Below are 25,296 nucleotides of genomic sequence, written 5' to 3' on the forward strand. Positions count from 1 at the left end.
CTTGTGCAGAGGAACAGAGAAACCCTCTAAGCAGTGGCTTAGATGTATCCATTTCAGCACATAAGAAGGCAAGGATGACGCAAAGAGTAGAGGGCCCCTTGCATTTAAGTTCTCAGTTCTCTCAAGACTGGTTTAACCAAGCTAAAAATTACCTTCTTGAAAATCGGAGTCAGAAGGATGTAGAAAATCTGACTCTTCTTCTTTTCTGGGAGTGGATAGTCTACTGACAGTGAACAGAAAATAATGCTTTCTTGGGCATATAGTTTCTGTAGCTGCCGCAGGGTCATCCCTACAGCATGTCTGCTCTCCCTGGCCACAGGGCTAAGGAATACTGATTAGGAAACCAAGACTGGACCTCCATCTTGCCACTGGCACTTTTATCGTTAGCATTTTAGACGTAGGCCCGAATCTCTACCCCTGCTCTGAACCATTGACCGTGGAAGCTGAACTTTGTCACTGAGTTGGACTGTATCTTCCTCTAAATTGACGTTGCCATTCCTGGCAGATACAGGTATGCTGTGTGTGTTACCTTGTAACTGTAGCCACATCGAACCCCAAAAAGTCGTCCTGAAAAGTGTGGTAGCAAACTCCCTTCTTACAGTTTCTCTTTTTGCCATTTTTCAAATAGTGAGATAAGACAGAATCCTATCTGGGACTCCTGAAAAGTAACTGCTTCATGATTTATGAGCATTCTACCCAAAGGAAGAATCAATAGAGAGAAGGCAAAGACTTGGGGAGAACAATCCAATAAGTAACTTTAAGCCTATCTCACATTATTACTTTTCTGAAGTTCTGTGTTAGCACTTTTTATATAGCAGGCGCTCAATATAATTTGCTATTTGAATGGGATAAGGATATTTTTTCTTCTTTAGTAATCTCCACCCTAAGGAATATTTTACCTTACTGTATTGATCAAATAATGTTAGTATTTGGTGCCAGCTGTTCAACTCAAATAATTACTTTTAAATAGCCTTCTATTTATTTTGTAATGATCTGCTGTGTTCCCTGTCTTGTCCCTTTGGTGCTTGCAAACCATTACTCAAGAGACCCCATATGCATTGCCCATAGCAAGTGGTCCTTAAAGTCTATTGAGGAATCAATAGATTCATTTGTAACCACATTTTAAAATCCAGATTTCTAGGTTCCCCAAGCCCAGTGGTCCTTAGGTCTGAGAAGGCATCTTGTAACCTGCTAACAAACACCCTGGGTGATGTGGTGCTTGTCATCATGAAGCATATTTCAGAAACTGATCCATAGATTTGATCCTGGCCTAGCCTCTGTGACCAGCCTTATTTAGAGCAGAGAGAAGATGGAGACCCAACAATAAATTGATAATATAGAGATGATGGTCCTTCCCTGGGACATGATCTTGTTTCACTAGTCACTATTATGTCCTCTTTCCTACTTCATGCCTGAAATCCAGCTGGTATTTCCCTGGATCTTGGTTGCTGAGTCCATCACATTCTTAGGCTTCATTGGTTGCTGGCTAAAGAATTGTCGGTTACTAAACCCCATATTTAATGTTCTGGCTGTTTACCAAGTCTTTCATCCAATGACCAAACTCCATTGTTTGCTTTGGAAATTCCTCCAAAAAGTCCTACCCCTACTGTTTCGAAGTCCACTTAGCCCCTCCCTTGCCCAGGTAAGTTTGCGGCTAATTCTCCCAGCACAAAAACCTCACTCTTCACAACAGATATTTCTGACTGAAGATCCTGACTATCCTTATCCAGAATTACCCAAGAGGAATAGGATACTCACCAGACTGTGCTGCGCTGCACTTAGTCCCGCAAGTCATGTCCGCCTCTTTGTGACCCCATAGCCTGCAGCCCACCAGGCTCCTCTGTCCATGGAGATTCTCCAGGCAAGAATACTGCAGTGAGTTGCCATGCCCTCCTCCAGGGGATCTTCCCAACCCAGGGATTGAACCAGCGTTGCAGGCGGGTATCTGAGCCACCAGGGTAGCCCATTCACCAGGCTGGCTCCCCATAGAAGGATCATCTCTGCCTCTATCTGCGGTAGAATGAGAGGTCATGCCTGCTCATTTAGACAAGCTTAACACAAGAGATTTTAGAAGAGGAATTGTTAAGTGAAAAACAAGTCTAAATGGTATTATTTTTGTTACATACAGCCTGTTGTCATGAATAGCCCTAAACAAATGCAGATTCAAATAAAAGTGCTCTTAATTGGTGTTCAGGATTGAAGCGAAGGTTGCTGACAAAACTGGTACTTTCCCAAGTTGTTACTTTACCTGCTGAGAGCTGAAATACTATCTTTACACAAAAGATGAAGTTTCAAATAAGAATAGAACAAACTCCAAGGATATCTTTCTCTGTCTTGGTTCATTCAAGTAGTCAATAAATATGCTTTTTAATACTTTCTATGTGCCAGGAATAAAAAGCTCTGGTCTCTGCCCCCATGAGGTTTATCATCTTATATTACAGTTTAGGTCATGAATTTATGTAGGAAACAGGTCTATCCAGGACTTTTCTTCTCCCACTTGCCTGTCTGAGATGAAAAGAACATTCTGGGTTGCAGAGATAGTAAAAAATGCTCCCAAGGAAGCCAAACCACAATTCACCTTCTAGTGGGTCGACTTCCAGTAGTGGAAGCTTATGGCAAAGGTGCTAGTCAACAGGAAGAAAGGATGAAGATGACCACAAATTAAACAGAAATCTTCCCATGGATATTATAAAGCAGACCAACATGCCTTGGATAGTATAGATCTGTGGTAGAGTTCTGTATGTTCCTTCTATTTCTACCAGATAAGACACTAAAGATTAATTGAAACATCAGGTGCTAGCTATATAAGCTAATATTTTTGACAGCTTACACCAGTGGTTCAGACACCTGGAGGGCTTGCTAAAACACAGATTTAACTCAGCTATATCAGCAGAGTTTCTGATTCAGGAGGTCTGAGATGGGCCTTGAGAACTTGCATGCCTAACAAATTCTCAGATAACACAGATGGTGCTGGTCTGAGGACATTTTGCGAAGCATGGGCTTAAGCAAACACTTAGAGGAGCCTTTGAAAGTGTTGCTCCATGAGGAGTATACACAGCATCATCAGGCATAAAAAATTAAAATATCTGTAGTTTTTCTCACTACAAAATAATACATTTCCATTGCAAAAAAAATTTTAATACAAAAGCAGTAAGTTCATAAAACAACCAAAATAAATTTAAAACCATTCAGTGAGAAGTAGCCCTTGGTAACCTTGCTGTGTATTCTTATAAAATCTCTATGTGTATATGTTATGTTTATGTGTGTACATATATATGATCTCTTTCTCATATATATATAATGTATATACAATATCAGATTCATCTTATACACATTTTTTACTTAATAGTATATTATAAAAATCTTTCTGCAGCAATAGAGTTCTGAAACATAATTTGGCACATCCTTTGACTAGAGATACCAAATTATGTTTAAATGTATTCAAGTGTTGCCACTTGCTGGACACTTAGGTTCAACTCTTTTCTGTTCAAACAGGTTCAGCATAAATATGCTGATAAGTCGTTATGTACATCCTTATTTTCTAAAGACAGATTTCCAGAAGAAAAATTGCCAAAACTCATGTATTTTAAGTCGCTTCATATGTATTATCAGAATACCCTTCAAAGAAATATTGGATCAATTTACACGCCCATCAGCTCTACAGAGGCATTTTCTCATGTCCACATAATGCTGAGCACATTTTCCTTTGCCAGTTTAATAGGGACAAAATGATATCTTGTTTATATTTTTAATTTTTTCAGTCACCAGAGGGATCTGTCATACTCAGTGATTTCATACTTCTTTCATTTGTAGCTGTGTAAATCTGGGGCTTAGAATTAAACTATTAACTCTATACAAAGCAATTTTTGTTTGTTTGTGAGTTTATATGTTTGATATTTCATAGAGTCCAACACATCATTTTTTTTTTTGGCATGAACCAACCAAAATTCTCAAAATAGGTAAATTTTGTTATATTATGTAAACTCTGGGGAAATTTCTTTGTTACGAAATTCTGTAGTTTGGATTTGTCCAATATGCAATCCCAGTATGTGAATTTATTATACTACAATATAAATGGTCTAATTTTACTTACAAAATAATCCATGTGAAAACATATCCACTGTGATTAAAAGAGGCAATTGATGGAATAAAGTATCTTGTTATCTACTCATTAATATTTATTGAGTGGTCATATGATGTGAACACTAAAGCCGACTTTCATGGTGACACACTAAACTGAGTTTTCTTGGTGACACACAGGGCCTATTAGGTGAAAAATATGGGAACATCCGAATCCCTGGAGAAGTTGAAGCCTCAGAGTTTGAAATGATCTTGGATGCTGCCATAGAGGCGAAGCTGGACACCAAGTTACTGGAAGACTGGTACTGTCGGGATGAGAACTCGGTGCCAGCCGCATATTACCTCAGACCCAGATCAGAAATGCTGAAAAGCAATAAAAATGCAGTAAGTTATCTTTCTCTCCAAAGTGTGTCTCTCCCTACATTTTTAAACTGTTTACGTCACGCAAGGGTGGTTTTTCTCCACAGAAAAGGCACAGTAGACAGAAAGTTATTCTGCCCTGGACTCTAAATTTCCTTTTAACAACTAAATCCAAAGCTAAGAAATCTTCCAAATTCACCTTTCTTTTTTGATATCTTAGACTTTCCTTCTGGGGTCATTTCCTTCTTCCTAAAATATATCTTTTGGAAGTTCCAAAAGAGTGATAAGTTCTGTATATCTGAAAATATGTGTTTTTTTTAATGCAAATGTCATGTTTTATTGATTTTTACTTTTTTTTTTTTACAATGGAGAAAAGACATTCTCTTTAATAAGTGGTGCTGGGAAAACTGGATGGCTACATATAAAAGAATGAAATCAGAACATTCTCTCTGTATCATATACAAAAGAAAAAAGTAAAAAAGCTAAACTAACCTACTTTATTTTTTTAATGGTTCTTTTTTTTTAATTGAGATACAGCTGACATAGAACATTACAATAGTTTCAGGTGCACAATATAATGATTTGATATTTGTATATATTATGAAATGATAATCACAAGAAGCCTAGTTAAAATCTGTCACACAAACTTAAAACATTTTTCCTTGTGATGAGTGTTTAAAACCTACTTTCTTAGCAACTTTCAACTGCAATATAGTTGAATATATTTTCCCCCTTTTTCTTCTCTTTTAAATTTATTTATTTTAATTGGAGATTAATTACTTTACAATATTGTATTGGTTTTGCCATACATCAACATGAATCCACCACGGGTGTACACGTGTTCCCCATCCTGAACCCCCCTCCCTCCTCCCTCCCCATTCCATTCCTCTGGGTCATCCCAGTGCACCAGCCCCAAGCATCCTGTATCCTGCATCAAACCGGGACTGGTGATTCATTTCACATATGATATTATACATGTTTCAATGCCATTCTCCCAAATCATCCCACCCTCTTCTTCTCCCAGAGTCCAAAAGACTGTTCTATACATCTGTGTCTCTTTTGCTGTCTTGCATACAGGTTTATCATTACCATCTTTCTAAATTCCATATATATGCGTTAGTATACTGTATTGGTATTTTTCTTTCTGGCTTACTTCACTCTGTATAATAGGCTCCAGTTCATCCACCTCATTAGAACTGATTCAAATGTATTCTTTTTAATGGCTGAGTAATACTCCATTGTGTATATGTACCATGGCTTTCTTATCCATTCATCTGCCAATGGACGTCTAGGTTGCTTCCATGTCCTGGCTATTATAAACAGTGCTGCAATGAACATTGGGGTACGTGTGTCTCTTTCAATTCAGGTTTCCTTGGTGTATATGCCCAGCAGTGGGATTGCTGGGTCATAAGGCAGTTCTATTTCCAGTTTTTTAAGGAATCTCCACACTGTTCTCCATAGTGGCTGTACTAGTTTGCATTCCCACAACAGTATAAGAGGGTTCCCTTTTCTCCACACCCTCTCCAGCATTTATTGCTTGTAAACTTTTGGATCGCAGCCATTCTATCTGGCATGAAATGATACCTCATTGTGGCTTTGATTTGCATTTCTCTGATAATGAGTGATGTTGAGCATCTTTTCATGTGTTTGTTAGCCATCTGTATGTCTTCTTGGGAGAAATGTCTATTTAGTTCTTTGGCCCATTTTTTGATTGGGTCGTTTATTTTTCTGGAATTGAGCTGCAGGAGTTGCTTGTATATTTTTGAGATTAGTTGTTTGTCAGTTGCTTCATTCGCTATTATTTTCGCCCATTCTGAAGGCTGTCTTTTCACCTTGCTTATATTTTCCTTTGTTGTACAGAAGCATTTAATTTTAATTAGGTCCCATTTGTTTACTTTTGCTTTTATTTCCAGTATTCTGGGAGGTGGGTCATAGAGGATCCTGCTGTGATTTAATATGTGTATTTTTATCATCTCACTGTAACGTGTATATATTCCAATTGGTGCTTCCTACATTTGTGAATTCATATAGTCTATCAGTTTTAGAAAATTCTCAGCCATCATCTCATCAAATACTGTCTCTCCTCTGTTTCTTCTTTCCTTTTAGCTCTTTAGTTGCATGCACAATAGATTGCCTCCCTCTATCCTCCATATCTCTTTTTTTATTTTTCAAATTTTATTGAACTATAGTTGATTTACAGTGTTGTGTTAATTTCTGCTGTATAGCAAAGTGATTTGGAGAAGACAATAGCAACCCACTCCGGTACTCTTGCATGGAAAATCCCATGGGCAGAGGAGCCTGGTAGGCTGCAGTCCATGGGATTGCGAAGAGTCGGACACGACTGAGTGACTTCACTTTCACTTTTATGCATTGGAGAAGGAAATGGCAACCCACTCCAGTGTTCTTGCCTGGAGAATCCCAGGGACGGGGGAGCCTGGTGGGCTGCCATCTATGGGGTCGCAGAGTCGGACACGACTGAAGCGACTTAGCAGCAGCAGCAAAGTGATTCCTATACATATATATACACACACATACATACATTCTTTTTCATATTCTTTTCCATTATGGTTTATCACAGGGTATTGAATATAGTTCGCTGTGCTATACAGTAGGACCTTGTTGCTTATCCATCCCATATATAATAGCTTGCATCTGTATCCTCCATGTCTCTTAATTGTCTTTCACATTATCAATTTCCTTAGCTTTCTGTGCTACTATCTGGAAAGTCACTTTAGATCTTTTTTCCAGTTTACCAAATTTCTTCTTCAGCTGTGTCTCCTCTGTGCATTGAGTTTTCAAGTTCAACAGTTATATTTTTAATTTGTAAAAGATTTTTTTTTGAGGGGGCAGTATTTTAAAAATCTGACAAGTTATTTTTTATAGTCTCTAGTTTGTATTGTTTCAGTTCAGTATGTTCTTTAACATTTCACACATTGTTAATTTATTTTCTTGTGTCTTATGTAGAACCTTGCAGAGAGGTTGTGGCATACATGAGTGAAGAGGAACTAAAAAGCCTCTTGATAAAAGTGAAAGAGGAAAGTGAAAAAGTTGGCTTAAAGCTCAACATTCAGAAAACTAAGATCATGGCATCTGGTCCTATCACTTCATGGGAAATAGATGGGGAAACAGTGGAAACAGTGTCAGACTTTATTTGGGGGGGCTCCAAAACCACTGCAGATGGTGATTGCAGCCATGAAATTAAAAGACGCTTACTTCTTGGAAGGAAAGTCACGACCAACCTAGATAGCATATTGAAAAGCAGAGACATTGCTTTGCCAACAAAGGTCCGTCTAGTCAAGGCTATGGTTTTTCCAGTAGTCATGTATGGATGTGAGATGGACTGTGAAGAAAGCTGAGCACTGAAGAACTGATGCATTTGAACTGTGGTGTTGGAGAAGACTCTTGAGAGTCCCTTGGACTGCAAGAAGATCCAGCCAGTCCATTCTAAAGGAGATCAGTCCTGGGTGTTCATTGGAAGGACTGATGCTAAAGCTGAAACTCCAGTACTTTGGCCACCTCATGCGAAGAGTTGACTCACTGGAAAAGACTCTGATGCTGGGAGGGATTGGGGGCAGGGGGAGAAGGGAAGACAGAGGATGAGATGGTTGGTTGGCATCACCGACTCGATGGACATAAGTTTGGGCAAACTCCGGGAATTGGTGATGGACAGGGAGGCCTGGCGTGCTGTGATTCATGGGGTCACAAAGAGTTGGACACAACTGAGTGACTGAAGTGAACTGAGTATGATAGAAACACAGTCATTGTCTCTTCTCCAACTTTGTTCCCAAATGTACCCATCATATGTCCCCTGAAACTAAATGAAGGAGGTGGAGAAAACAGGTGGCCCTAATTATTGCCTAGACCTTTTAAAGAGGTTGAAAAGAAGCCATAGGACTTCCCTGATGGTCTAATGGTTAAGAATCCTCCTGCCAATGCAGGGGACATGGGTTTGATTGCTGGCCCAGGAAGATTTCATATGTTTCAGGGCAACTAAGCCCAAGCACCACAACTACTGAGCCCACATTCTAGAGTCTAGGCTCCGCAACAAGAGAGGTCCACCCATTGCAAATAAGAGAGTAGCCCTCACTTGCCACAACTAGAGAAAGACTGCACAGCCAAATAAATAAATAAAATAAAATTTGAAAAAGAAAAGAAGGCATAGATATCCATTCCTCTTCCAAAGAAAATATCCTTGATAATGCAGTACCCAGCAGCTCCAAGAGGAGAAAAGCCCTGAGTTAGCAACAGCTCTTCATTTAAGATCCCTGTGTTTCGGCCATTCTGACATTTAACAGAAAGCATTTTCTCTATGCAAAATGAAATCATGTCAGATTACTCAATTCTTCTTCTTGTTCCTCACATGTATTTTTTGGAGTTATTATCTGGAAGAATATGGAGAATACTGGGATAAATCCCAAACCATTGACCAGGTAAATATGCCAGGAGTAAAGACAGTAGATGGTAAAGTAGATATCAAAAAACTTGATACCTCAAGAAACCAGTTTTACAAAGCTGAACTCACACCTGTATTCAATTGGCTTTAGCTGTTCCTCCTTTGTTTGATTCTATGAGCCTCTGCCGCTGCTAAGTCGCTTCAGTCGTGTCCGACTCTGTGCGACCCCATAGACGGCAGCCCACCAGGCTCCCCTGCCCCTGGGATTCTCCAGGCAAGAACACTGGAGTGGGTTGCCATTTCCTTCTCCAATTATGATAGTGAAAGTGAAAGCGAAGCCGCTCAGTCATGTCCGACTCTTAGCAACCCCAGGGACTGCAGTACCAGGCTCCTTCGTCTATGGGATTTTCCAGGCAAGAGTACTGGAGTGAGGTGCCAATGCCTTCTCTGATTTTATTTCCTAGAGGATAATAAAAAATAAATGAGGAAGAAACAATTAAAGACAAATAGTAACATATGAGTCAGTTCAGCTGGTCAGTTGTGTCTGACTCTTTGCAGCACACCGGGTTTCCATGTCCATCACCAACTCCAGAGCTTACTCAAACTCATGTCTGTCGAGTCAGTGATGCCATCCAACCATCTCATCCTCTGTCCTCCCCTTCTTCTCCCTGCCTTCAGTCTTTCCCAGCATCAGAGTCTTTTCAAATGAATCAGCTCTTCGCATCAGATGGCCAAAGTATTGAAGTTTCAGCTTAAGCATCAGTCCTTCCAATGAATATTCAGGACTGATCTCCTTTAGGATGGACTGGTTGGATCTCCTTGCAGTCCAAGGGACTCTCAAGAGTCTTCTCCAACACCACAGTTCAAAAGCATTAATTCTTTGGTGTTCAGCTTTCTTTATCATCCAACTCTCACATCCATCCGTGACTACTGGAAAAACCATCCTTTTGACTAGTCTGACCTTTAACTATATTGAAGAGATGATTTTGTTAAAATATTTGAATCAAAACTCAAGAGTGAAACACACAATGAGAAAATCAAACTAACAAATCCTGTTTGGATTCACACCGTTGTGTCCCTTGGGCGAGTTCACATCACTTTCAGGGTACTAGGGAGAGTAAATGAGATACTATCCATTAAGCACCTGTCATGGTAAGGCCCACAGTAGACTTTCAAATAACAATGGTTCTCTTCCTCTTAAATATTGGGTTTTCTTGATGATTTAAGACTAACATCTCACTTTCACCTTTCTAAAGATGCAGCCTTCTGCCAATGACGAGAATGAGAAGACCTGGCAAGAGATATCAGATGAGATCAAGAAGATATTTAAGACTGCTGTAAAACTGTTACATGAAAAGGGGAAAATGAAACACAGCCAAGCCAAGAGGTACCTGTTCTCAGGTAATTTTGTATGCATCTTCAGTAAACTGAGGAATTGATCATTAATAGATGTATTCACTGTTTCCTTTTATGGTTCTGCAAGTTTAATTGTTTTTACTGCCTGATGAAATTTAATTTTTTTAAATGTTTTTATCTTCTGGAGAGACAAGTAATCTTTTTACTCAAAGATAAGCTTTTACGTACTTGAGGAATTCTCCAAAAATATGACTTTAAAAGAAGTCAGAGGAGGCTGAATATAATAGACCAGACTCACCCAGTATTTCTCAGTTGACCTGTTCATTAATTCACTTGCTCAGCAAACATTTATTGAGGGCATTATATATGCCAGGCACTGGGGCTACAACAATGATGAAGAAGGCAAGGTTTCTGCTCTCCTGGAACTTACTGTTTAGTGAGGAGGAAATAAGTGATAGGCAAGTAATCAAATAAATGAACAATATCATGTCAGAAAGGATAAGTGCTATGAATAAAACACAGTAATAGGATAATAGGGCCTGATGAAGGCTGTGGGGGTCCAGATTTAGATAGGGCAGGTGATAAGGAAATGACTTCTGGGCTAAATGGCAGAATGAATCAGAGCTGGCAGTGCCATATCTAAAACAGAGAATTCCAGGCAGAGGGATTGCCAGGTTCAAGATTCCTGAGACAGGAATGTGCTAAGCAAGTTCTAGGAGCAGGAAGCAAGTAAAGGTTGCCAAGCTCAGAGAAGGAGAGATGAGGTTAGAAGGTGGGCACAGGCCATAATAACAACAGAAATAATCAATAAACAATCTATAATAGGAATATAATAGAGTTTTATTCAGGCCAAACTGAGCACTGTAGCCTGAGAGACAGTTTCAAGAAGCACTTGAATTGTGTTCTACCTGACTACAAAATGAGGGAGGCTTATAGAGGCAAAAATCACAAAGTTACAGTAGGTATCAAGTTGTTTATCAAGAATTATAATTAGAGCTGGCAAGAAGTCAGGATGCATGTTAAATAAGGACTGGTTGGGGTCTGAAATGGTCGCATAGTTACAAGGGTAGACCTTGAGACCTAGGCAACTGCTAGCAGATATTATTTTGAGAATAAACTGGTGGTGTTCTTCCATCTGATACAGTTCAGAGAATTCAAGTTCTCAGTGATGCAGGAAAAATGTCTGAAACCACATACACAGTGGCCACTGGTTGCATTTTGGATGCCTGAATCATAGATATTCCATTTTGATTTTTAGATGTATTCTTTCCTTTAGTGGTTAAATCAGATGCACAATGCATGTTTGATGGGCCAGAAGACAGGCTGTTCTATTTAACATACAGTTCAACCCAAATCAGGTATCAGCCAGAATGACTTCCTCATATTTCAATCTGTGAAAATTTCTTCCATCACTGCATAAGATGGGAAGCTATCAGAGGCTGGGAAGTAAGGGAGTGGCAGGATCTAGATTAGCCTTAAAATAAAAAATATCCCTAACTGCTGAGCAGAGACTCACTTGTGGGCCTTTTTCAGCTGTGGAAAAGAGGTTTTATTTTTGGGAATTGCATAGGAAATCACATATCTGAAGGAATATGTCAGTCATAGTCTCCAGGGCATGAACGCTCCTAGGTAAAGTGATTGGTTAAGTAGCATTTATTTTAAGAGGTGACAGCAAAGAATCCCTGAAGAAAAAAGCAACAGTATTTGCATTTTCAGACTGGTTTTGTGAATGATGTGGCAAAATGTTTGTGAAAACCTAAGAAGCACTTAATACCATTCTCGCTGGATATGCCTGTATTTTAACCTCAGAGAAAGTATGAATAATCTTGACAAATTCATTCTCCAGAAGATGTCAAAAATTGGGTCTTATTTTAATTCTCCCTAAAAATGCTAAAATCACCAGGAATAAGTACTATCTTTAGAATATACAGGTTAACATATATCCTTATTCCTCTGGGATCTTTTTGATCCATTTCTGAAGCCCTGGTTCTTTGTCTTTATCAAGGGCAAAACTACCCTATTCCTAAACAAAGTGCTGTATCAGGAAAAAAAAAATACCAAGAGCAAACACTCTCCTATTCTTGATATGAGACACCAGTTGGGGAGAGCATCCTCTGACTTAGAGTGAGACCGCCCAAGTTTTAAAAAATGCATAGGCAAATACTTCCTCTTAATTTTCTCCACAATAAAGAACTTGGTCCACATGGATAGCCATATGAAGATTAATAGTTTTATACTGGGTAGTATGAAACACTATACCTGGACTATTTTCTATTTGGGGTTACATCTGTAAAAGATATGCATGCTCGTGAGATTTTAATTTATTTTACATTCCAACTTATTTCAAGACCATGTTTGCACAGTGAAAACTGCTGAAGAGGGGCCATCTCTTTGAAATGGATAGAGTATATTTGTTTTGTGCCAGTCTATCAGTAACCAGTGTGGTAGTTAGACCAGCCTTTCTGTCTCTTATTAGGACTGCAAGATACTCATCAGCAATCACCATCAGGTAACTTTGAAAAAATAAAGGCTTATAACTTAAAAGTGGAGTAGGAAATGGCAGCCCACTCCAGTATTCTTGCCTGGAGACTCCCATGGACAGAGAAGCCTGGAGGGCTACAGTCCATAGGGTCACAAAAAGTCTGACATGACTGAACACACATCCACATTACTTATAGGACCTGGAAATTGCAGGGCACGTCTAAAGCCACACAGCGAGGTCGGAAGCAGAGAGAGAAAGAGAGGCAGAGCACACATGGCTAGGGCTTTGCTCTTACTGGGCTCACTCTTTACTGGTAAATTTAAAACACAAAAGTGGGAATTTAAAGCACAGGGAGAGAGAAAAACAAGTAGCTGGAAAGGTTAGTTATTGAAGTCCACCGAGAGCTCTTAAACAAAGGCGTCTCGGTGAGGGGGCTGGCCTGCTCTGTATGTTTGGCTGTTAATGAGTTTATTCAAGATAGGTATCATTGAAGTGGATGCCTCAGCAATCAAAGCTTGAGTCAGACACTTGCATTATAAACAAACAGTGCCCCCCCCCCAAAAAAAAACTGTCAGGGTTTACACTACAATATTACTTTAATATTTTCATAAATCTTCAAATAAGAATACCAGATAGAGGGATTTCCCTGGTGGAACACAGGTGGCTGGACAAGAAATGGACCAAAGGCTACTTTCTGCAGGAGTTCAGAATATCCAAATTTCTTGCATCTTCCCCTGTACATATTATAACAAATTTGTACTCTTCTACAAACAGAAGAGTAGACATATATTATATAAGCTTCCTTATCTGGCCTCCTGATGCAATTTTCCTGAATAAAATCTTTGGTAAAATATATTGATTTGGGACTTTCCTGGTGATCTAGTGATTGAGGGTCCACATGCCACTGCAGGGGACATGGGTTCAAGAAAATTCCACATGCCTCAGGGCAACTAAGCCCATGTGCTACAGCTACTGAGCCCATGCACCACAAGTACTGGAGCCCGCACACTCTAGAAACTGGGCTCTGCAACAAGAGAAGCCATCACAATGAGAAGCTCACACGCTGCAACTAAATAAAGCCCATGTGAACTAACGAAGACCCAGCACAGCCAAAAAAAAAAACACTATCCTGATGTGAATGGCACAGCTTATTCAACACTGGTGGTTTATATAAATACATCTCTTTTACTTCAATCACAAATCTTTATCAATTGCTCTCATTACTGAAAAAATATTATCATAGCAGTTCTGCTAAAAGGTACCATTTTTAAATAAAATTCCCACCTCCCTTAATAGTTACTTTATAGAATATACCTATGTTTTGTTTTTGCTTGATGTTGCAGATGTGGCCAGTATATTGAGATGGTCTAAGTTACAACCAGCCCTGTCCCCTGCCCCCATGCTTCCACCAGATCCCAGCCCAGCAGTCACCGCCTTAAGAAAATCTTCCCTGACTTCTCCAAGTGGATTAGATTTCCCAATTGTTTACTCTCACGGCACCATGTCATTCAACTTCCCAGGCATAAAAATAATACATTTATTTGTGGGACTCTGTGATTCATATCCGGAGAAGGCAATGGCACCCCACTCCAGTACTCTTGCCTGGAAAATCCCATGGATGGAGGAGTCTGGTGGGCTGCAGTCTATGGGGTCGCTGAGAGTTGGACACGACTCAGTGACTTCACTTTCACTTTTCACTTTCTTGCATTGGAGAGGGAAATGGCAACCCACTCCAGTGTTCTTGCCTGGAGAATCCCAGGGACGGGGGAGCCTGGTGGGCTGCCGTCTATGGGGTCACACAGAGTCAAACACGACTGAAGCAACTTAGCAGCAGCAGCAATGATTCATGTCTGCCATCCTCCACTGGACTATAAGCTTCATTAATAGCTTTTTCTCTCAGCATTCTGTTTTCTCCCACCACTGTATCCTAAGCAACTAGCAGCATGCCTGGTACATAGCAGATGCTCAGTTAAGACCAACTGGATAAAGAAAAGCAGAGGGGAGAAAACAAGCTTTAAAAGCCTGCTTGTTTTAAAATTCATGTCCATTGGTTTAATTATTTTATTTTTTTCCCTAAAATTGTGCATAATTGTTGCTTTTTATTAGTACTGATACAATTTTAAATGTTCTTATGGGGCCTCAAATGATTTAGAAAGTATATTTACTTTTATGTGAGCATATGTGTTATAAGCCCTAACATGGTTTATCTCAAAAGAAATACAGTTACATACTGAGTCATTTTCCTGTTCCTGCTCTGATGGGTGTAATGGGATTTAACAGTGACATGGATAATGGATAAATGAAATTAGCACGTAATTATATTTTGAACATGCTTTTACATTTATATTTACACATATATGTCTGGGGTATATGCATCTCAAACAAAATGGTAAAACCACAATGGAGGAAAGACCGACGAGGAAGAAATAGACTAGATACGTCATGTGGCCTCCTCCTCGTTCTCTCCTTGCCCCAGTTGGTTCCTGCTCTCCACTCTTACTCTTAGAACCTCTGGAGTCTGGGAGCAAAGCCAAGTGGGAACTTAGAAGAAGCAACTATAAACGTAGTGTGCTTGCTTTCTTATGATTACGTTCAACCTCTCCCTCAGGTCTTGGAGGAAATTAAGCAATTTTATTTAGAATCCATTGTTCTGGGATCCAGGCTGTTTAGGAAAAGACAAATAGGAAATTAAGGGCTCGAGAAATTATTCGAAAGATGACTTAGCTACACACTATAAGCAAAATAAACTACAACTACTGACTTGAGAGTCACGTGCTAGAAGTGTGGATGCGTTGCTTCTTGGTTCTAGACAGTAAACTCCTTGTTGTATTTTCTTTCAGCGATAGAGGATGAATTTGACTTTGCTCTAGGAAAGCAAACTCCAGCATTCCTGAAGAAGTGTGTTTGCTATATTAGGAAAATTGCTAACATTGAGCGTTTCGTGAAAATCCCAGAAATGGGAAAGTACATGGATATAACTGGAACAGAACCAAGAATTATTCGGGACCCTGAAGCCCAAGAGAAGCTGATAAAACTCAGGGATGAATTTATTCCCACCATTGTTGCTTCATCTAATCTGAGAGTGTACACGTCGGTTACTCACTGTGACATGAAACTAGGCTATTCTCAAGAAATAGAAAACCATTACATAGAAGGGCTTGGTAAACAATTTTATGAGGACATGATTGACATAATTCAGGCCACGGTACAACAGAATTTTGACACAGAAACTGACACGCTCTATGATGAAATCCTTCAGCATTCGTCCTTATGTAAAACATATGCCTCCTTCTACGAGTACAAATGTGAATCTCTAAACATCGTGCATAAATACATTCTTCCAAGCAAAACCGGGCACATCAACCCACTTATTATATACGGTGGACCATGCACTGGAAAGACCCTTCTGCTAGCTGAAGTAGCAAAGAAGGTAAATACCTATTCTTTCACGTGTATATTTGTAAAAACTTTGGGGAAAAGATCGAGTCACCAAATTCACTTCCATTTTGTGTGTTTACTATGAATTATAATCGGTCCTTTTGGAATGGATACTTTAGCGTTTCTCTTTTGCTGGTATAACAATTATACTGAAAGATAAGACTCACGAGGTTCAATCCTAGAACAGCTTTTTTCTTTTTGTCTCTTCCTGTTCAAACTCATGTTGTGGAGCTAGTTCTCATCTGGCTGGAAACAAAGGCAGATCTCACAACGCTTCTCATCACTCTCAGCAAAGACAAGCCCTCTGATTGCTTCTGGATACTAAATCCATCTCAGTTCAGCAATTAATACGTCCAGTTGTAGATGATAATTAATACTTCAGTCTACATCTCCTTCCCCCGACTGAGGCCAACCATATGCCAGGCCCCTCCTGCAGGAAGTAGGAACATGACCAGCTTCTCCTTTCTTACACCACTTCTTCCCCTCCACAGCCCCAACCACACTCTGACTTCTATAGGTTGTGATTTAGGGGATGTAGGTACGGTGGCCAGAACATTCTTATAGACCAGTACCCTTCTGACCTGAGCTCTGCACTCTGGTCTTGCAAGGTGTTTAAAACTTCCTCCTGTTTCTTCTGAGGCCTTTTCCTGGTTTCCCGAAGGTCTTTTCCCTCTCACATTACCCGACCTGTCCTCACTGAGCACCTCTCGCCTACTGTTCCCTAGGCACAGGGAACCGCATTGTTTTTCCATCTGGTCACCCTCATGGCTCCTAGACCTCCAGCAACCCATATTCTAGTATCTTTCTGCCAAGAGCCTCTCCACAGCAAGCTCCCTTAGACAAGAACTGGGAAAAACAGAACCAGCAGAAACCCTCATCGCTCACACTTATCAGTGGCTGACATGTGAAACACGGGAAACATGTGGGTACTGTTTTGTCCTGAGAAACTCCAGTCCCAAAAGGGCATCTCTCTATCACTCCTCCATTGGAGCAGCTAGCCAGGCTCAGTCACTCAACCTGCATATTCCTCAGCTGTCATCAGACCCAGATGGGTATGTTTCTCAGACCCTAGGGGACATCCTGAAAGTGGTCCATTGCAGTGCCTTTCCCAAAGGTAGAAGTGAGAAGTGGGCATCTATCAGTCCTCCACTTTGGGAGTAGGGTGGTGAGAGATATAACCCACAGCATCCTCATCTCCCCACTTCCCTGGTGGCTCAATGGTAAAGAACCTGCCTGCCAATGCAGGAGACACAGGGAACACGAGTTTGATCCCTGGGTCGGGATAATCCTTTGGAGAAAGATATGGCCATCCAATATTCTTGCTTGAGAGATTCCATGAACAGAGGGGCCTGGCAGGCTACAGTCTATGGGGTCACAAAGAGTCAGACATGACTTAGCAACTAAACAACGACAATAAAATCCTCCTCTCCCATTTTTTTTTTCTTGGCCCCTTTTTCAGGCAGGAGGCAAGTAGTCCACCAAAGGTAGCAAAACTAGTTTTTGAAATTCCCTTTCAAGTCTTGCAAGATGGGCTGGAGCTTCATTCTGGAATGTGGTATCTATTGTCTAAACTGGGTGAAACTAGTACCAGGCTTAACCTCCTGTTACACTTGATACCAAAGTCTGATGGTTTATACTATCCTGGTGTTACTTCAGAATCTTTGTATTGCTCTTCTTGTGACTACTGTCTTAAAAGCAGGACTGTCCTTAACTTTGTGAACATTCTTATGATCTATCACATGAGGACAAGAAGAGGGACAACTGTGCTGCACCTCATGTGGGGATTGTGAGGACACACACAGGTGACAACCAGGTATATCAGACTTATATTCAAAGTCCTTAGGGAGGCCCATTTACCGTTTCTCAACCTGCCACACCCAACCACTGGTTTTTCTTCTTGTGTTAGGGTATGAGCCCTTTCTTCAACTGAAACGGCAGGCTTATATTTAGGGGCCACGTCGTCTCAAAATAGGTGTGTGCGTGTGCATGTGTGTGACCGTCTGCCTGTGTCTGCATACTTCTTTGTAGGTGTGTCTTCAAACTTTAGAATTATTCCAAGTGAGCAAGACAGTAATGCTACAAGGGGAACTGAAATCAAATGAGAAAACACTCGGTGTGTGCACTTCACCAGAGAAGGCGATGGCACCCCACTCCAGTACTCTTGCCTGGAAAATCCCATGGGCAGAGGAGCCTGGTGGGCTGCAGTCCATGGGGTCGCTAAGAGTCAGACACAACTGAGCAACTTAACTTTCACTTTTCACTTTCCTGCATTGGAGATGAAATGGCAACCCACTCCAGTGTTTTAGCCTGGAGAATCCCAGGGACGGGGGAGCCTGGTGGGCTGCCGTCTATGGGGTCACATAGAGTCAGACACGACCGAAGCGACTTAGCAGCAGCAGCAGCAACATGCATGTCACACTCACTCTAGGGCTTTTTCCTTGTGGAAAAGGGGAGGATAAAAGTGGCTGCAGGAACAATGCACATGTGATGCAACCCTCTGTGTCCAGCACGGTAGTCATATGATGTGTGTGATATGCCTGTACACACATGCAGTCCCCATGGGCAGAGTGTGGTGACAGTCAAACAATGACCTTCTGAGTGCTCGCTGTTCTGGGTATGCTGTGCAACCACCAGCTTCTCACAGGAGCCTTGCCTAGTTCTAGGTCCCCTGCCTAGACTCTGCTTGCTTCCCCTCCCTCCTGGGGAACATCTGCTCCAGCGCCTCCCCGTCTCCACCAACTACAACTTGTGCTCTCGTGACCTTGTGTCCCTTGTAAGGATCCAGACAGGCATCTCACGTTTGTCTCCAGGTCATCTCTTGTGCAACCAACATTTCTGGGACATGAGCTTATATCAGAAGGCCATTCTTTATAGACATCACATATCCTCCAACCCGGGATTGGGAAGAAGGATGATGCATATAATCATCATAAGCCATCCACACAGGGACAAACAGATTGTATTCTGTTTCTGATTTGCCACCGAAGGACAGCGGTAAAATGGAAGGATTGTGCGTGTGCGTGCATGTGCGCATGCTCAGCCATGTCTGACTCTGTGACCCCATGGACTGTAGCCCATTAGGCTCCTCGTCCATGGGATTTTCCAGGCAAGAATACTGTACCTTCCTCCAAATTATCTTCAAAGGTTGGGGCCAAACACCAAAAACAAGTTGCTTATTTTCCTTAGCAGTTAGTTTTGAAACTGACATCCATGAATCTTCTAAACTTATTCACACTTTAATCTGAACTACCTATTGGGGAACCAAGTTTCATAAACTTACTTCTTAATATATCAGAAGATATGTCTTTTTCTAAGGAGTATCCTTGGTGAACTCCACAGATTACTGAAAAACATTATCTCCCTAAAAATATGCTTTGGAGTGCTTATACTTTGATCATATCCCTTTTTTTCCGTACCTTTTCAGACAGAAAAATACTAAACCTAGCAGCCATCTCATATATGTTATCTCTTTAACTGTACGATTTAAAAAAGAGAGAGTGGGAGAGAGAGAACACTAGAATGAAAGTCAGATATGACTTCGATTCCATTTTCATCTCTTGGTAATCATTTAACTACAAGCAAGCTATTTATCTGGCTTGGGCCTCAGTTTCCTCTTCTGTTACATGATACTGTAATCCCATGTAATCCTATTTGTCCTACAGAGAGATAATGTGAGGTCTGATGACTGCCTGTTTATATAGTAAACTGTCTGTTATAAAGCACAAATTCAGTCAAACTCATTTAACCCACATTATCAGATTTTTATGATAATAATAAAAAATAATTATAATGATGACCCTATAGCATCACAATAGAGTAAAAGTCTCTGAGTCATAAAAGATTATATTCAATATCATTTTCTTGCTGAATATTTTTATTACATTCTAATTAACTAGAAGGCTTCTCAGGTGGCTCAGTGGTAAAGAATCTGCCTGCTAAGCAGAAGATACAAGTTTGATCCCAGGGTCAGGAAGATCCCCTAAAGAAGGAAATGGCAACCCACTCCACTATTCTTGCCTGGGAAATCCCATGGACAGAGGAGTCTGGTGGGCTACATAGTGCATAAGGTCACGAAAGAATTGGACATGACTCAGTGATTAAAATACAGCAAAGGTTAACTAGACCATGGTCAGCCGTATGTAACCTCAATTAAGGAAGATAATTGACTTGACCTAATGTGTAGGTCCCTGGTGGCTCAGTCGATAAAGAATCTGCCTGCAATGTAGAGACCTGGGTTCAATCCTTGGCTCGATTCCTGGGTTGGGAAGATCCCCTGGAGGAGGACATGGCAACCCACTCCAGTATTCTTGCCTGGAGAACCCCCACTGACAGAGAAGCCTGGTGGGCTATGGTTCATGGGGTCACAAAGAATCGGACACGACTGAGAGACTAAGCATACAATGTGTAGGTCATTACTTAATCTATTCATTAAATATTTACCAAGCACCTACCATGTGCCAACAACTGTGCTAAGAAATGGAAATTCAGTGATGAGGAACTAAGCATACTAGATATTCAGATTTACAGTTGGTGAAATGCTTTGTAACTTTTAGAATACAAGCCAAATGCTGCCTTGTGGTTGACTGCTACTGTTACCACTGTTTTATTACCTCTGGTGGAGTGATCCTGAGCATTTCACCTATGTCACAGCTTTGTGACAGCTCTCTGACCATCTCAGGCTTTTCCATCTCCTGGGTCTAGGTTACTTTCTGCCTGGTTGGGGTTACCAGAAGGCTGATCTCTGCAGAGAGGAAGTGTTGTTGCATGTGCCCATGTGAATATGTATCTCCATTCTAAACGCCACCTTTGTGTTTTAGGCTTATGGCTGGCTACATGAAGACACAGGACCAGAATCTGACCCAGTTATAGTCGTGAGGTTTCTAGGAACCACAGACTTGAGTACTGATCTTAAGTCTCTCCTTCTAAGTGTTTGTGAACAGTTGGCAGTGAACTACCGGTGCCTGGTTCAGAGCTACCCTAAGAAGATCCATGACCTCCGTGACTTATTCATAAACCTTTTGAATGAGTCTTCATTGCAGAGACCTCTCGTGGTCATATTCGATGCCCTGGAGCAGCTCTCAGAAAGCGACGAGGCCCGGAAGCTCTGGTGGCTTCCCGTGCACCTTCCCCGCTTCGTCCGGATCGTCCTCTCCACACTGCCCAACAAACATGGGATCCTGCAGAAACTGAGGTGCCTTATCCACGAAGAAGACAACTATATCGAGCTGATTCCCCGGGACAGGAAGATGTGCAGCCAGGTGCTCAAACACCAGCTTCTGCGGGTCAAAAGGAAGGTCACGTCAGGCCAGCAGATTTATGTGAACAACGCCTTCTCCAAGTGCACACTGCCCATGTTTGTGAACCTGACCTTCAGGGAGGTGAGGCACTGGCGATCTCACAGAGACGTCGATGAGTCCTCCCTCTGTGTCACTGTGCACGAAAGCATAGAGCAGCTCTTCTGGTCCCTGGAGCGAAAGTGTGGGCAGAAACTTGTCTCCCGGGCTCTCGGTTACATCACCATGGCCAAAATGGGTCTGAGTGAGATGGAGCTGGAGGACGTGCTGGCCCTGGACAACAGTGTGATGAATGAGCTCAATGAGAGCATGAGGCCCAGCAATCCCCTGAGAGTACCTTATCTGTACATTGCAAAGCTCAAGGAGGGGCTCAGTGGATGCCTAATCGAGAGACACGTGAAAAATGTCACCCTGCTGGTCTGGGCCAACAGACACCTGCAGCTCATAGCGCAGAAGCTGTATCTGCAGGACAAGAGCGACCTGCATGAAATGCACACTATACTGGCAGATTACTTCCTGGGAGTCTGGTCAGGGGGCAGGAGGAAAGCTTTCTGCCTGGAAGACCCCTACCTGAACGGCTGCCTTGACTTGGAGAGCAAAAGCCTGCTGGAGGAGGAGAGACACTTCATTGAGCAGGCTTCCTTTGACAGGCAGGCCCCTGACCAGCCCTGGGTCTTCCAGTGCAATCCACTGGAGCCTGACATCTTTTTTGTCAACCATCGGAAAATGTGTGAGCTGCTGTACCACCTGACAAGGTGTGGGAAGACTGACGACCTACTCTATGGCATCATCATGAACTTCAGCTGGCTTTACACCATGATCAAAATTGGCCAGTTTGACAAAGTGCTCGCAGACATTGAGCTGGCTTACAACTGCTCGCAGGAGAAGGAGCTGAAGTTCCTGGCGAGCACCCTCCGCAGCATCAAAACCAAGGTCGTTGCGTTCCCCGGCTCCCTCTCTGCAGAGCTTCAGCAGAGGCTGCTGCCTGTTGTGAGCTCCCTGCCCAAACTTAGACATCTTCTCTTAGAATGTGACAAAGATGGGCCCAAATACTGCTCCATTGTGCCATTACACTCATCCATGGATGTGACCTACAGCCCAGAGCGACTTCCCTTGTCATCTAGTCACCTGCATGTCACTGAGATTCTGCCCACCTGTAACCCCAGTACAGTCCTCACGGCTTTAGAAAATGGTTCCATCAGCACTTGGGATGTGGAAACGCGTCAGCTACTCAGGCAAATCACAACAGCCCAGTCTGTCATCCTCGGCATGAAACTCACCAACAATGAAAAGTATCTTGTGGTGGCAACAACAAATAACACCCTGCTGGTTTACGACAATGTAAATTCTTGCCTCCTGTCTGAAGTAGAAATCAAAGGGACCAAGCATGGAAGTGGCTCCACCTACATCAATGGATTTACACTGTCCGTCAAACATGCTCTGGCCTGGCTCGAAGCCAGCAAAGATGTCACTGTCATCGATCTGCTCTATGGATGGCCCCTTTACCAGTTCCACTGCTGGTACGAAGTGACCTGCGTCCAGTGCTCACTAGACGGCGTGTATGCCTTCTGTGGACAGTACCTGAACACCACCACCATCTTTCATCTAGGGAGTGGAGAAAAGTTATGTACAGTGACATCTGAATTTTCAGGTGGGTTTGTGAAGTTCCTTCTTATCTTGGACACAGCTCAGGAAATGGTAATGGTAGACAGTGAGGGCAGCCTTTCTGTTTGGAACACAGAGGACATCTCCAACCCCCAGCTGACTGATGACTTTGACTGTCGCAGGGAAGACAGTGAGGTGGTCAGCATTGAACTTTCAGAGGACCAAAGTGCAGTTCTTATCTGTAAGGCCCTCAGCATCGAGCTCTTAGACACTGGCCTGTGGAAGGTGGCAGAAAAGTTCAGAGCAAAACACAACGAACGCTTTATATCAGCTGTGCTGTCCAAGAACGGAGACTGCATCATCGCGACCATGGAAAACACCCCGGCCGTCTTCTTCTGGAGGCGGGACACGGGGCAGTGTATGGCGAGCTTACAGGAAATCTCAGGTACCATAGTTAAGCTGGTGAAATCCAGTCACCACAACATGCTGCTATCTTTATCCACCAGCGGTGTTCTTTCCATTTGGGACATAGATATAATCACAGCTATGTCCAACATAGATAAGACTGGAAAACCCATCCAAAGTCTGGTGTTACCTGCTCGCGGGGAGATCATTTATTCCCTCGATGGCTCAGATTGTGTTCACAAGTGGAACTTCACCAGCGGGTTCCTTGAAGCAGTGTTTAAGCACGAAGGAACGGTTGAACACTGCGTGCTGACGTCCTCCGGAGACGTCATGGTGACGTCAGACGATAAGAGCAGCCAGTACGTCTGGCGCACCAGCAGCGGTGAAAACCTCTTTCGAATTAATGGGCAGAGAATCTCTCAGCTGCTGATTACACACAATGACCAGTTTGTGGTCTCTCTCTGCGAGGAAAATGCCTCCAGGGTTTGGAGACTGGCCACGGGCCACAGGGTGTGCAACATCCTGACCAGTCTGCAGAACGCCTTCATCACCTCTGCGAACACCTTCGTGGTGGGCATGACCAAAAGCAAGGTGCTGGCGGTCAGTCTTTGGACAGGAAGCATCACCAAGAAGTTCTGCTGCGAAGACGGCACCACCATTGTGAATTTTAAATTGATTCCCGACTGTCCGGATATCATCGTGTTTATCACGTCGGCGGAGACGGTTAATATCTGGAGTCTGACAGAAGAAGTGATCTGCCGCCGCGTGCAGCTTCCAAACAACTTTCTGAAAAACCTAGAGGATTTTGAAATCTCTCCCAATGGAAAGCTAGGTATTATTTCCAGGGGAGATGAGAATATCAATGTGCTGGATTTACACAGTGGCAAATTACGGGTGGTGCATGCCTCTGGGGTCATTTGGAGGCAGAGGTTGTCTCGAGACGGGCGCTACCTGGTATACATTTGTTTCCGAAATGGGGAAGAAGAGGATGAAAATGGTGCGATATCCAGTTTGATTGTCATGAGACTGGCCGATGGCAAAAATATCGGTGCTTGTTCCCTTTACAAAACACCAACTTTCCTTGCCCTTTCCCAGCGGCACCTGAACATCATTGTGGGTTTTGACGATGGCAGCATAGGGATATACACCGTGGTGGACCGTGTAGATGCTGCGCTGAAAATTAAAATCGCCACTTCAAACAGCAGACAAATTTTCAACAACGCGACACAGACATCCAGGCCAAAGTGTAATAGTTACTGTTTTAAAGTGTCTGTGGATTGTCTATGGAGAGAGTCGACTGAGGTTTTTGCAAGAGACAGCCCCATCACCGTGAGTGACTCCTCAGAACCGAACGAGTCAACACCCTCCAAGAAACACAACTCCTGCTACGAGCGGGTGTGCTCTGCCCTGGAATCCAGGGGCCACAGCTATGCCCCTGACAACTAACAAAATGTTCTTCCTGCTTAGCAGAGCTACATAATACACACATAAAAGGAAAAAAATTACCTTCTGTATCCCAAATGGTACACATTCGTTCTTAAAAGACAGGGGAAAAAAAAAAGGAACGATGCTGCAGTTCCAGTATTAATTATTGCCATTCTCGTACATTGAGACAATCCCCTGGAGAAGGGAATGGCAACCCACTCCAGTATTCTTGCCTAGAGAAAACCATGGACAGAGGAGCCTGGCAGGCTACAGTCCATGAGGTCACAGAGTCAATCACAACAGAGCAACTCACACACACTCATGAAATGTACAGAAATGTGAAACTATCTGTAGAGTCGGTCTTTTTGACAAAGTTTATCCAAGACTGCAGTCTTGACAGAATTTCTAGAAATCATATTTACATAGCTATATCAGCTGAGAGTAGTTTTTAAATTAAC

At 42.2% G+C, this 25,296-nt stretch overlaps 1 protein-coding gene across 1 annotated transcript in view; it reads left to right on the forward strand.

Moving 5' to 3' along the window:
* Positions 1–24,859, forward strand: part of NWD2 (NACHT and WD repeat domain containing 2) — a 228,157-nt gene extending 203,298 nt beyond the window's left edge. The window contains exons 4-7 of the mRNA XM_052642360.1: positions 4,261–4,464; positions 10,090–10,234; positions 15,512–16,101; positions 20,927–24,859. Coding sequence (XP_052498320.1) covers positions 4,261–4,464; positions 10,090–10,234; positions 15,512–16,101; positions 20,927–24,859 — 4,872 coding nt within the window. The remainder of the gene's footprint in view (positions 1–4,260; positions 4,465–10,089; positions 10,235–15,511; positions 16,102–20,926) is intronic.
* Positions 24,860–25,296: the final 437 nt, after the last annotated feature.

This window comes from Budorcas taxicolor, chromosome 6 (genome assembly GCF_023091745.1).
Source record: "Budorcas taxicolor isolate Tak-1 chromosome 6, Takin1.1, whole genome shotgun sequence".
Taxonomy (NCBI): Eukaryota; Metazoa; Chordata; class Mammalia; order Artiodactyla; family Bovidae; genus Budorcas; species Budorcas taxicolor.